The 14,362-nt window shown below is 48.6% G+C and overlaps 1 protein-coding gene across 9 annotated transcripts in view; it reads right to left on the reverse strand.

Moving 5' to 3' along the window:
• NCOA1 (nuclear receptor coactivator 1) overlaps window positions 1-14,362 on the reverse strand; it is a 446,052-nt gene that overhangs the window by 33,561 nt on the left and 398,129 nt on the right. For all 9 annotated transcript variants that reach the window (XM_075598641.1, XM_075598642.1, XM_075598643.1 and 6 more), the window contains 3 exons: window positions 12,674-12,848; window positions 5,299-5,475; window positions 361-484 (listed from right to left, as the gene is read on the reverse strand). In XM_075598641.1, the coding sequence (XP_075454756.1) occupies window positions 361-484; window positions 5,299-5,475; window positions 12,674-12,848 (476 nt within the window). The remainder of the gene's footprint in view (window positions 1-360; window positions 485-5,298; window positions 5,476-12,673; window positions 12,849-14,362) is intronic.

Below are 14,362 nucleotides of genomic sequence, written 5' to 3' on the forward strand. Positions count from 1 at the left end.
GAGGAAAAATACTCCTTGCTCCCTATAAGTCGATCCCCCATCAACCCCTTGTTCTGCATTTTCTCTGTCTTCTTCCTAATGACATACAGTACTAAATGTCTTTTTGTGATGTCCTTTTCAATGATATCTCCTAGGTGCTTGTAAGTCTAAATTCCACCCGGCTCTTATCTTTTTTCGTAACAAGGATATTTACATTTTCCAACGATGCTCTTAAGAGTAAAACCTTCCCCCCCCCCCCCCCCACATCCATAATTTCTGTTGTGCACCAACCAAGACCCCCCACTTAATGTTACATTTAATGCTCAAGCAGAACGCACAAGTGATAGACGGTAACGGCTGCAAATGAACCACAGTACTCACTCCTCTTGTTTATTTGGGACCATGCGGTTCATAGAGTTCATGCCGTCAGACCAGGGCATCTGATCACCAACCCCCGACTGTCCAAACTGGGGATCTGTCATCCCAAGGTCCAGCTCCGGTAGACCTAAGCAATAGAAAACAGAGGCATAACATTTTTTTTTTATTTTTTTTTATGTGGTGGGTAGTATCAATAAACAAAGCTATTTTCCTTTACCCTTGTGGTGATTTGGGGGAAAGCATTAGTTAGGGAGGAGTTAGACAATTATAGTTGGTTATAATCAAATTCTGGGGCCCTACACCTTTCCTTTTCATTACTGTCCATAAGCCTGACTTGGTGTAATTCTGACTGGGGACCTACACATGACACATAAGACACGCTATGAACATGCCTCTTACATACAGTATGCTGCAGATGCAAGCTAAAACAACTGTTATTCCATGTTTGTGTTTGCTGTGTGTATACATGTTCTGCGGCTAGACCTACAGATAACTGTGCGATTTGACTCGCAAAGCCGGCCGTGAATGTCCAACGGGTCTCCCACTTCAGGGGCCAGTTGCAATGACTCCTCAATTTTGAAAGCAGGGAACCCCGTTTCAACCTCCCCTATCTTTTAATATCCTCAACTGGAGGGTTCCCCAAATCCGAACGAGGTTATTTGGAGCTCCCCGATTACCCAGATATTTACTGCAAGCAGTCACCCAAAAAATAGAGAAGTCGTGCCCGCGACGTGGACGTGGCACCTTTTAGTGGCCCACAATGAGACATGGCAGCCACCGGAGTCCTTAAACTTAGGATGCAGAAAGAAACATTTGATACATATTTAATCTAAAAATAGGGAGGAGAGGCACTTTCTAAAGGTTTGCTTCTTTTAAAATCTTTTTACCCACCAACACTTTTTTAATGTCTGGTTGTACCCATGTACCACCATCACACTGCAAAGCCAGTATAACCAAACTCACATGGATAAGATCCAAAAGGTGAAAGAGCTGTCTTTGAGTAGGGTTACTGGATCTGCACTTCTGTAACCCAGGCTGTGCTGAAAAGCTGTGTAATACGGCAGGTATAAGCGTATAAGGGTCAATGTTACAATGGACATGAAGTAAAAGAGGAGACTGTGGGCTCATTTGCATGTAATTTCCCAGAATCCCATACTGTGCGGTTGGGCATCTCCGATTTCACCCCCCTCCCCCCTCCCGCTGATTAAATTTTAAATTGTGTTTTTGATTCCTTTAAAAAAGAAATGGGGTCTGAAATGAAAGTTAACATGCCTGCTAGGCCCCTCCCCCTTTGTGACCTCACTGGACATCAAAGAGCCTCACCAGGGAAATCTCGGGGTAAGGCCGCCTCTCTGATAAGTATCAGTGACGTCTGCTTGGAAGACAGCTCGGCGCGGTCTGCTAGTGTGAAGCCAGTTAGAATAAAGAGCCGAGGTTGCAGTGTGAACACTCTACTGCAGGCTTTGGGCCTTTAGACGTAAAAACCAAATGAAAATAAATAAAGCAGCTAGGAAAATAAGTAGGTTCCACTCTAAGCTCACTTTCCAGATCAGTTGGGGGGGGATGGGTATGGTGGGGGGGGGTATGGTGGTGGGGGGGTATGGGGGTGGAGGGGGAGAGAACAACCCTCGCAAACCCTTTGCTGTTAGAGTTGCGGGCGCTCTGTCAGAGAAAGGGTTAAGTAAACCTTGGTATGCTTCCATAAGTGGTTAGGTGCAGTCCGAATGCTGTACCAGGGTTTCCTGTGCGCACGAATAACGCTAATTCGCACCCACTACAAATGTCTCCAGCGCTCCAATTCTGCCCCAAACCAGGACGCTCCTGGTCAATTTATTTCACATACCACTGAGACGTTCCTGTGGGTGATTACAACTGGACACAAACAAATCCTAATGTACTTCTAGAGATTGAGACCTGACTTCCCCCCCTCCCCCCCCCATTCACAGGGCCACATTTCACAGGCCTAACTCTCCCTCCCCCACCTCCCCCTCCAACCCACTGCGCCAGATTTCACAGGCCTGACACCCCCCCCACGTCCCCCTCCAACCCACTGGGCCAGATTTCACAGGCCTGACACCCCCCCACCTCCCCCTCCAACCCACTGGGCCAGATTTCACAGGCCTGACTCTCGCCCCTCCCCCCACCTCCCCCTCCAACCCACTGGGCCAGATTTCACAGGCCTGACTCTCCCCCCACCCCCCTCCCTCCAACCCACTGGGCCAGATTTCACAGGCCTGACTCTCTTCCCCCACCCCCTCCCTCCAACCCACTGGGCCAGATTTCACAGGCCTGACTCTCTTCCCCCACCCCCTCCCTCCAACCCACTGGGCCAGATTTCACAGGCCTGACTCTCCCCCCACCTCCCCCTCCAGCCCACTGGGCCAGATTTCACAGGCCTGACTCTCTTCCCCCACCCCCTCCCTCCAACCCACTGGGCCAGATTTCACAGGCCTGACTCTCCCCCTCCCCCCACCTCCCCCTCCAACCCACTGGGCCAGATTTCACAGGCCTGACTCTACCCCCACCTCCCCCTCCAACCCACTGGGCCAGATTTCACAGGCCATGGGGAAGGGGCGGATGTTAACAAACACATATGTACCTAAGTCACATTTTGTATTTCCGTTAGGCTCTTGATATGCAAACACGGCTAATAAAAACGGTTCGGAGACGACAGGTTACAGGCCCCATGCGGCTGCCTCTGTGTTTGGGCTCTTAACCGGCACATTACATAGAAACGGCATAATGAGACAGCAATGTATTTACACACATCTGACTGACACAATTAGCTGCCAGCGCTAATCACGGATTTATTAGAACGTGCTCTGCAGCGGTTCTCCCGTCCTGCTCCCATCAATGCACTGCAGTGTTAGGGTGACCATTCAGCACATCCTGGTTTTCCAGTAAACATCCCGCTGTCCCGGTTTTTAGCTGTTCCCTGCTCACTTAAAACAATAAAACTAGACACTGCCTGTTTTTATGTGATCGATCAGATCGAAGAGTAATTAAACATTTTACATGCATTGGTTTACTCTAATTAAACTCTTTATTACCGTAAACCAAACCGACATTGTGCCACGGTCGGAAACCAAAATAAATAATGCAGCATAAATGGGAACGCTGGGAGATAAACACCATTATAATATTTGTTGTTAAGGGATGTTACTGGCTTTATAAATAATGTTTTAATGTGTCCCGGTGTCTACTGCTTAAAATCTGGCTACCATATGCCAGGAGTGGTCAGCTCCGGTCCTCGAGGGCCACCGACAGGTCAGGTTTTTAGGATATCCCTGCTTCAGCAGCCTTTGACTGAGCCACTGATTGAGCTACCTGTGCTGAAGCAGGGATATCCTGAAAACCTGACCTGTCGGTGGCCCTCAAGGACTGGAGTTGGCCGCCACTGATTTATGTCCCTTGTTTTTCTTTGACATGTCCTCTTCTGCTCCACTGGCCATTGAGGACTGGAGTAGGCCACCCCCGCCCCATGCATGAAGGTACGGAGCAGATGTTACCCCTTTGTCCCAGCGATATAGTGCAGTGCTGGGGTTAGCACAGGGCAGTTGTTTGGAGTGCAGACTACATCATACCCTCAAGCTTCTGTTAGGGAGATGTTTGAACTAATAAGCCACCGTAGACCTTCTTTGCTGACATACAGCAGAGCAAGGGAACTTGTAATAGGGTGGAAGTATAATGATTTGTTTAAAATTAGGTGTAATTAGGTGAAATTAGGTGTATTGTGCCCATTTTTCCCTCCTGTACCCCTAGTGATTTATAAAAGTACTTTTTCCCGTGGGATACCGGGCTACAAAGCTGCTGGACCTCTGGGCAGAGTGTGTCCCCAGAACAATGCTCAGTAATGGCAACATTATAATCACCTGCGCTAATGTGGCGCTCGCTGGGTAGCAAATGTTAGACTTTTATAGTGCGAGGGGGAGGAATAAAACAACCAACCTGGTCACTGCTGCTGGATATGAAGAATACTGCAGAGCAGTGTGTGTATGTGTGATCTGCAGAGCAATGTGTGTGTGTGATGTGCAGAGCAATGTGTGTGTGTGATGTGCAGAGCAGTGTGTGTGTGTGTGTGATGTGCAGAGCAGTGTGTGTGTATGTGTGATGTGCAGAGCAGTGTGTGTATGTGTGATCTGCAGAGCAATGTGTGTGTGATGTGCAGAGCAGTGTGTATGTGTGATGTGCAGAGCAGTGTGTGTGTATGTGTGATGTGCAGAGCAGTGTGTGTGTATGTGTGATGTGCAGAGCAGTGTGTGTGTATGTGTGATGTGCAGAGCAGTGTGTGTATGTGTGATGTGCAGAGCAGTGTGTGTGTATGTGTGATGTGCAGAGCAGTGTGTGTCTGTGTGATCTGCAGAGCAGTGTGTGTCTGTGTGATCTGCAGAGCAGTGTGTGTCTGTGTGATCTGCAGAGCAACGTGTCTGTATGATCTGCAGAATAACGTGCCTGTATGATCTGCAAAATAACGTGTTTGTATGATCAGCAGAATAACATGTCTGTGTGATCTGCAGAATAACATGTCTGTGTGATCTGCAGAGCAATGCGTGTATTATCACATCACTGCATATATCTGCTCATTGCTATCTGCACACAGGGCCGCCATCGGGGTATGGGGGAGCTGCCAGACAACCTTCTCTGGCCTGGTGGCTGAGCGGTACCCAATAACCTCATTGAGCAGCCCCCCCCCCCTCATTAACTTGTGGCCCTGGGTTACATTTGTGTTGCGGGACCCATACAAGCGGGTAGCGGGCCTGTCTGCTCACACTGGTGTCCTCTCTCCTTGCGACCTCTCTGTGCCTCAGGTACCTAGATTGTAAGCTGGGCAGGGAAGTGACTCATTGTGCCTGCAAAACTTAATCTACAGTGCTGTGTACATTGCCGGTGCCATTGTAATAATAATAGTAATGACTTATTAATAGAATCTGCATGACATACCTGTATCGATCTGGAACGTGGCAGTCCGTGACACCGGTCCCTGGCCCTGCTCTGGCGTGAGTCTGGAACGTGGACTGGTGTCGTGTGGCGCGGGGAAACGGTTCAGTTCCAGCTGCGCCTGCTCCAACCGCTCGCAGAATCCAAACGGGGACTGACTGGTGCGTAAGCCATTATAGTCTGAAAGATGAAGAACCACAGATCAATGCCACCCATAGTAGCCATCAGTACCTATCAGTCATGTGTGACGGTGCCAGGGGTGCTGAACTCCAGCATGGCTGTCTCCCTGAGGCTCCTAAGCTTTACCAGCACCTCTTTTTGGGCAGTTCCTTTCCGAAGACAGTGGCCAGGTGGGAAGTGCGACTCGGGCAACGTAACTGTCAGTCTAACATAATGTCCTACGATGATCTCAGGGAGGACGAAGATGGTCAGTGGAGCAGAAGAGGACATGTTAAAGAATAACAAGGGCATTTTATCGACTGAGCCACTTGTGCTGAAGCAGGGATAGTCTGAAAACAAACCTGACCTGCCGATGCCCTAGAGGACTGGCGTTCCCAACCCCTGGCATAAAGAAACCGAGAAAGAGGTGGGGGGAAGACAGATCGAAAGAATGGTGGTATTCCGGCAACTTCTTATTTTCAACACTAAACTACCAAATCTTCTGAAAAAGGTAAAGAGCCCCCCCCCCCCCTCCCTTGCCCCCCTTCCAGAAATATTCATCTCTGATGTCCCGGCACTAGTGGCAATGACCGACAATTAAAGGGGAAGGGGAGAAACAGGCTTCTCTATCCCCTATGACCTTTGTTTATGTTCCTCAAAAACAACAGTGTTTCTATTCTGTAGTAGACATGGAATCTGTCTGCTGGGGGTATTTGATATAGTTCTCACACTAATACAAAGGAAGGCTGTAGGTACACCTATCTATCTCAATGTCTTGTATAGCGGATAGCGAACCCTTCTATGTGCTTTACATGTGTAACCCCCTGCGTGATGAGGTCACACACACACACACTGCCCCATGGCAGGTTCCTCTCCAATGTGCTCCGGACTTGTGACTGTGATGGACATGAAAGCAGCCAATAATAACGGCTGTTATGGGAGAGGAGGGACTATGAGGGAGAGGAGTCTGTAAAGAGGGGGGACGGTCATGTTGAGTCAGAGCTGCGCGGACCTGAGTGCTAACAGGTTCAGTCGAAGATTTTAGAGGGTGCGCGTGTGCATGTGGCAGCAGGAGATTGGGGGGGGTTACAGTGAGGACGCGATTGAGAGGTCAAGCGCCGTCAGAGGGGACCCTCAACGGCTACAAAGCACAGTGGTACCGAAGCACCCTTTCCGAGGTACAGGCCTGCAACAGTTCATACACAGCGAGCTCCCACGGCGTGCCGGCACCTTCACAAGAGCCAATATAGCCAGCCCGTTGTACCATCCGCATACCGTCTGCATTTTCTCCCGCCGCCCGACCAGAGGCCACGTGTGGCCCATTAACTTATCGATAGAAACTCAGGCCCCACCTCAGCAACAGTCATAAGTCTGAGGACTAAAATGGAGGGGTCACACACACGCACGCACGCACACACACACACACACACACACACACACACACACACGCACGCGCGCATCCTTAGAAGTTGCCTATTTTTCCTCTGTAGCACAAAACACTTTGCTTAGCTCTACAACAAAGTCAAAGGTTGTTTAATGAAAAACTTTTTTTTTAGGGTTTAACAGTGGCTTCTGGTTTTTTAAATGGCGGCCCAGCATTCGCAAACAGTTTGTCTGGCGACCCACTGGCGCAAGTGAAGTTTGGGGGAATTAAAAAAAAAAAAATACATGAAGTAGTTGAAGTACCTTAAAGTGCCTTAAATTTCATATCAAGTGGGTTTGCTTCTCCAACACTTGACGGCTCAACTCCAGTCCTCAAGCCACACCAACAGGTCAGGTTTTCAGGATATTCCTGCTTCAGCACAGGTGGCTCAATCGGCCCCTGCTCTGCACAGGTGGCTCAATCAGTCACTGATTCAGCACAGATGGCTCAATCAGTCCCTGCTTCAGCACAGGTAGCTCAATCAGCCCCTGCTTCAGCACAGGTGGCTCAATCAGTCCCTGCTTCTGCACAGGTGGCTCAATCAAAGGATCAGTCTTTGACTCTGATTGAGCCACCTGTGCTGATGCTGGGATAGCCTCAAAACCTGCCGTGTTGGGGGGGCTTGAGCAGCCCCGGCCTTAACGCGCCCCCGGCCCGTCTAGCAGCAGCTGGGCCAATGGCACATACATAGCCTTGTGAAATCTCCCCCCACGTGGAGGAAGTCTGACAATAAGGAGCGAGCCTCACTCACACTTATCATCAGTAGTCTTACAGCCTTCAAAGGCTCGTCATTAAAAACCCTACATACGTTAGCCTCACTCATTAAAGTCCTTGGAAGCTGACAGCTCCGCTGCCACGGGGGACGGGCCCGCAGGCTCGCTTCCAGACATACAGTTGGCAAACACTTTGCTTGAGTGGAGCCCCATGAAAAACACAAGCAGAAGAAGCCTGCGCCGCCCTGCAGGTCCACGCTGCATCTGGAGCGTTACCAAGATTGCCCCCCCCCCCCCCCCACCTCACTAAAACAGGACAAAACTTGCAGGCAAAAATTCTTCCAAACATTCCTCGCTACTTATTTTCCCCATTAAGGTTCTTATTTCTGACGTATTAAGCAGTGCCAGCGGTTAGTGTTTAATGCTCCGAGTGAGGATAGAGAGATTACAGCCATTGTAAAAAAAATTATAGTACAACCTGCATGTTGTGTACATAAAGGTGTTCACAGCTTCCCTTTCGTGTCCGCGTGTGCTGCTGCCAAGGTCAAGCCCTACCCCCCCCCCCCCTAATCCTTTATTGCTTGCACACTGAAAGTGGTGTACAGTATGCAGATGCAGCCATTTTTAAAAAAAAAATATACCCGGGATATATACTGCAGTATTCTAAGGCAGCGTTTCCCAAATGGTGGGTCGCGACCCGGCACCGGGCCACGGCACCAAAATTCCCGGGTCGCTGCGAGGCTGGCCGCGCGGTGTGTCCTGTCCCCCCCCCCCCCCCCCCCCCCGCTCAAGTTAAAAAAAATGGCGGCGATTCCCCCCGCGATCCCGCACGCTTGCGCAAGGCCCGCTCCCTTCCTCCCCCCCCCCGCTCCCAACGTGGGACGGAGGAGGAAGTACCAGCTCTTCTGCGGCCCGCAAGTTACGTGGGACGGAGGGGGAAGTACAAGCTCCTACTGCGGCCCGCTTCCCCCCGCGGCCAGCTTCCCGAGCTCACCTCCCGTGGCACCCCTTCCCGAGCTCACCTCCCGTGGCACCCCCTCCCGAGCCCACCTCCCGTGCCCCCAAGCCCACCTCCCGTCCCGGGCAGCAGGGGATATCGGGGGTAGCAGGGGAAAGCGTCCGGCGGCAAGGTAAGTCACCCCACCCAGTCACTGCCTCCCACCCAATTGTCCCTGGCCCCCTCCCTCCCACCCAAGTGTCCCTGGCCCCCTCCCTCCCACCCAAGTGTCCCTGGCCCCCCCCCTCCCACCCAAGTGCCCCTGGCCCCCCCCTCCCACCCAAGTGTCCCTGGCCCCCTCTCCAGTCACTCACATCCGTCGTTGCCTGTAATTCACTGTTTGTGTCTGTGTGCGTATAGGGGAGAGCGAGTGTGTGTGTATCAGCGGCTGTGTGTGTGTCTGTGTGTGTATCAGTGGCTGTGTGTGTGTGTGTGTATCAGTGGCTGTGTGTGTGTCTGTGCAGGCCCTATAGGCCAGTATAGGCGATAAAATTTTTAGTGGGTCACGAAGGAGAAGTTCAAAAATAACCGGGTCACGGAAAAAAAAAGTTTGGGAAACCCTGTTCTAAGGCATCAGTACCCGTTAATCCTATGGAAACGCTGACACGCAGAGGTATGCCAGGGTTTCTGGGGGAATGTGAGGCCCGCTACATCTGTAACTAAAATGCCGTGTTTCTGGCGCTGAGGTCATCAGGACAGACAGGAAAATGGTGCCAGCCGGTCACTGATCAACTTCTACATTGGCGTATGACATTATCAGGAGAGCCGGAGAGCGGTCCAGTCGCAAAAATGTGCCACGTTATTTCCGCTTTTCAAAATGGCAGCCAGACGTGTTTTATTTCATCAATAGAGACATCTCACTCATTTTTTAGGATTCACTTCACCGTCATAAAAGGTTTCGGGACTTTGTTGAACTTCTCCAATATTTGATTGGAAAACCCCAAAAACTATTTCAAGCGAAAAGCAACCTCTGTATAGGCTTTATACAGCGAGCCTGCCTGTCCTGTTAGCTGATGTGGCATCCCATAGGTACTGCATCTCTGCCTCTATCATTCTGTTTGTGCAGGTGTGCAAAGCCTTAGGAGCAGTTGCTATTTCTCTTGCAGGGACTAATGTCTATTACATGCATATTAGATCATTTGACAGGCATAATGTACAAACAAACTGTAAGAAAATCAAGTTGAAGGGCTGTAAAGTTCAGCCGAACGAGTAAACGAGGTCTCAGCGCACTGTCGCAGGATACTGTATATGTAGCTGGAGTCCTCTTCAGAAGAGGAGTGTTACAGGACCTGGGAATCCCCCGGGCAGAGACTTCCACGGAAATTTCCATGTTGCTCGGCTAAAAAGTATATATGACCCGTAAAAGTAAAGTAAGTAATCCTGTTGATGCAGCTCGACACACATCTGTACTGCAGCAGTCGGCTATATAAAAAAACCAGAAGAGCAAAGACAACCCGGCGGAGTACAGAGCGAGTCCGATTGTAGCCCATTATTAAATGCCTCGCTGTACCTGTGCTGTGCTGCTGCTGCTTTATAAGGTGTATTGGGTCTCCCTGGACTTTAAGCATCTTACTGGGCAATGAAGGAGCGGCTCAGTGAGTAAATGCTCGGACTCTGATGATAACAACGACACCGAGTTGGAACCAGGTTCCGATCCCAGTGTCAGCTCCTTGGGCAAGTCACTTAATCTCCCTGCGCCTCAGGCACCAAAAACACAGATTGTAAGCTCTGCGGGGCAGCGACTGCCTGTAACAATCCCTGCATACCACGCACACTACTGTAATTATGAAGCGCTTTGTGTCCCATTGGTATAAAAGCGCTATGTGAGACAAAGGTGATGTTATTACTGTAACTGCCTGACAGTACTCTTTGAGCAGGCTGGCCGTCTCTGCTACAATTACCGCACGGGGCGTCCCTAATCTGTACATGGCCGAGGAGGCACTTTGCATCTTAGGCTTGTTTGAACATTTCTGGAACTTTAAGCCGTTCATTTCTGGGATGGTTTCCAACGGCGTTGAAATATTTGAGCCCTGACCATAGCCTGGTTTTTAAGGCTTCCCTTTTCCTGACGGGTCACCTTTGCCGATCTGGTTCTTGTGACATTATCTTGGTCATGTGCCCTTTAGACCCTATGCCAGGGATGGGCAACTCCAGTCCTCAAGGGCCACCAGCGAGTCAGGTTTGTAGGACATGCCTGCTTCAGCACAGGTGGCTCAATCAGTGGCTCAGTCAAAGACTGAGCCACTGATTGACCCACCTGTGCTGAAGCAGGGATATGAAGAAAACCTGACCCGCTGCTGACTGGAGTTGCCCACCCCTGTCCTATGCCATTGTTGACAAATGTAAGATATCATGACATACGTTTTGATCAGTTCGCTGGTAACACAAGTATGATCGTTTCCGTGCCAGGGAAATGGCTCTGTTGTCTATGGCACATGTAACAACTGTACTTAATATTCACAGGTTCCAATCCTGACAAGGCTGATTTAGCTTCTCACTCATCCAAGGTAAATAAAAAGGCTACCGACTAATAATAGTATTTCTCCTTGGATAAACAAACGATATCAAAGCATAGCTATTGTTATTACGGTTTTATGTCTGCATTGTTTCAGTGCACTGTTGTGGTGCCTCATTTACTTGTAGGTTTAACAGGTATTTTTACTGTCAAGCTTTTCTTTGCATGGCAATTTCTCTCATCTTTGAAATAAGTACTGAGTATGTGTGAATCTTCTGCACGTCTAAGCAAACTGGGCCACTTTCCCAAAAAATATTGCTTCAATCCAAAAGTTTGCAGCAAGCTACAAAGTCCGCGGGCGACGTGTGTGCCCTTTATTTAGATCACTTTCCCACTATCAAAACAACAACAAAAAAAGTGAAAGGTTAATAAGTCGCAGGCATGCCATTTCGCCGCTTTAAAAAAGCAAGTGAGCGAATATCGAACAATTCTGGAGGTTTCGCTAGGACTTTTGGTGCCAAAAGTTCTAGCAAAGTCTGTGCGGGGTTTGTGAACTTCTAGAAAGTTTGCTCGCAACTGCGGTGAAGCAGATCTCTGCAAGTTCTCACGCTCTCAGCAGTCCACGCGCACTCTCAGCAGTCCGCGGGCGCTCTCAGCAGTCCGCGCGCGCTCTCAGCAGTCCGCGCGCGCTCTCAGCAGTCCGCGCGCACACCCATTTAAATTTAAATTCTTTGGGGAACAGCGCAGGGGCTCTGTAACCACCGCGCCGCCCAAAAACTATCTCACGCCCCCCAGTTTGCGCACCCCTGGTCTAGATCTCCTTACTTGAGGGTGCTGGGAACTGGTATGTTTGACTCTTGCTGTTCTAATGAAACCTTCGCTTGTCGATGAGGGCAGCGATAACGGGTTTGCAGAAGTAAAGTGATGTACAAGACACAGCACCCCATGCCAGATGTAGGAAAGAATTGTGCACACGGACATGCCACACTTACACCAACACACTCACAAAAGGAAATAGAAAGGCTGACACTTGCTTTCCAAGTAAACGCAATGAAACCACAAAAGAAGCCCAAGGCTCGACAAAACAAACACAGGGCAGACTTTAGGAGTCCTAAGGGAAACGATGAACCTCTTGGAAACCGCATACTGACATCAAGGGTGATACAGGCCTCAGCCTTCAGCTCAGTCAATATAATCCATCAGTACTGCCCTCCCTCACTGGTCATTTATTACAGTGTCCTCCAAATACAGCCAACATTAGTATCACACGCCCTTCTTCAGGAGTTCGCTCCTACAAATCATCACAGCCATTCTGGGAGAATGTACGTAATCTGCTTCCAAATACACACCCCGGGCTTTTAATATAACAAACAGCAAGGTTCATTTTTATTACAGCATAATTCTTAGGGGCCCAATGCAGCATGATTACAAGACAAAGAAAACCACCATGAAAAATCCATACTATAGCTAAATGTTCTAGACTCTGGAGGTGTAGTGCAGGGGTTAAATACACTGCCTTGGAACCCCGGTTCGAATCCCAGTGTTTTCGGGGCTGAAGGTGGTCTTAATAACAATGTATTTGCTCATACTAAAGTCCATAGGAACGGTGTCCCACACCACCCGATACGTACTGTTAAGCCCTGTGGGTGTTCTGGTCATGGTGCCTGTCTGCAGGGATGCCGGGGGGATCTCTGGTTTACCAGGGATACTGCTCTCATTCCTGTCCGAGCCGCTAAACCTGGGCAGCTGGACGGCTTTCTCCAGTGTCGGCAGCAACTGGTCAAGCTGGTCAAGGTCATCCACAAACTATAGAGGAAGAGACGTAGGTTACCATCATGTATTTATAAGGTGCCAACAGGAAACACAGTGATGCAAAAACCCCCAGAGGTATGAAGGTCGTTTTAAGCAACTGTACAACATACACGTTCATATTATGGCTCTACGGGTAACGGGGGCTGTTTATCAAAAGCGAAACGCGCGAAAAAAGACAGCACCAGATTTAACAGAAAGCCAGTGCCATGAAACATATCAGTGTAGTGGATCGTATGTGTACATGTAAAGGATATTATAGGTACACGTACTGGATATTATGTGTACGAGTAAAGGATATTATAGGTACGGGTAATAGGGTAATAGCTATTATAGGTACGAGTAATGGATATTATGTGTACACGTAAAGGATATTATGTGTAAACGTAATGGATATTATGTGTACACGTAATGGATATAGGTACGAGTAATGGATATTATAGGTACGGGTAATGGATATTATGGGTAAGGGTAATGGATATTATGGGTAAGGGTAATGGATATTATGGGTACATGTAATGGATATTATGGGTACACGTAATGGATATTATGTGTAAACGTAATGGATATTATGGGTACACGTAATGGATATAGGTACGAGTAATGGATATTATGGATACACGTAATGGATATTATGGGTACACGTAATGGATATTATGGGTAAACGTAATGGATATTATGGGTACACGTAATGGATATTATGGGTACACGTAATGGATATTATGGGTACACGTAATGGATATTATGGGTACACGTAATGGATATTATGGGTACACGTAATGGATATTATGGGTACACGTAATGGATATTATGGGTACACGTAATGGATATTATGGGTACACGTAATGGATATTACGGGTACACGTAAAGGATCTGATCTGTACACAAAGGATGTTATCTGTACATGTAGAGTCTGGAAGAAAGACAATAGAATTGGGATATGATACACCCAGTATGGATTTGAAAGATTCCATGTGCAATGTTATTAGAAGGTATGGAGCACCACTACTTATTTATTTACAAATCCTACATGTATACCTTTTTTATTTATACTCGCTTTTTATTTTTAAGAAAGGATTGATTTTTTTTATTTATTGTTGTTTTTATGGTATAAATATTGTATAGATCTTTCTAAAATACACAGTGCGCTGCGCTAAAAGATAAGGTAATACACTGAAGCTGCGGGGTGATCTTAGGGGACACTTAACCAAGCAATTATTTGTCTAAAGCAGGGGCAGCCAACTCCAGTCCTCAAGAGCCACCAACAGGTCAGGTTTTCAGAATATCCCTGCTTCAGCAAAGGTGGCTCAATCAGTCCCTGCTTCAGCACAGGTGGCTAAGAGGCTCAGGTCTTCGACAGTCGAAGACCGAGCCTCTGATTGAGCCACCTGTGCTGAAGCCGGGATATCCTGAAAACCTGACCTGTTGGTGGCTCTTGAGGACTGGAGTTGAGAAACCTCTGGTCTTAAGAAGAATGGATCCATGGAACGGCCGCCCAGCAGAGGAGGTCG

Source organism: Ascaphus truei, chromosome 4 (assembly GCF_040206685.1).
Source record: "Ascaphus truei isolate aAscTru1 chromosome 4, aAscTru1.hap1, whole genome shotgun sequence".
NCBI classification, from domain to species: domain Eukaryota; kingdom Metazoa; phylum Chordata; class Amphibia; order Anura; family Ascaphidae; genus Ascaphus; species Ascaphus truei.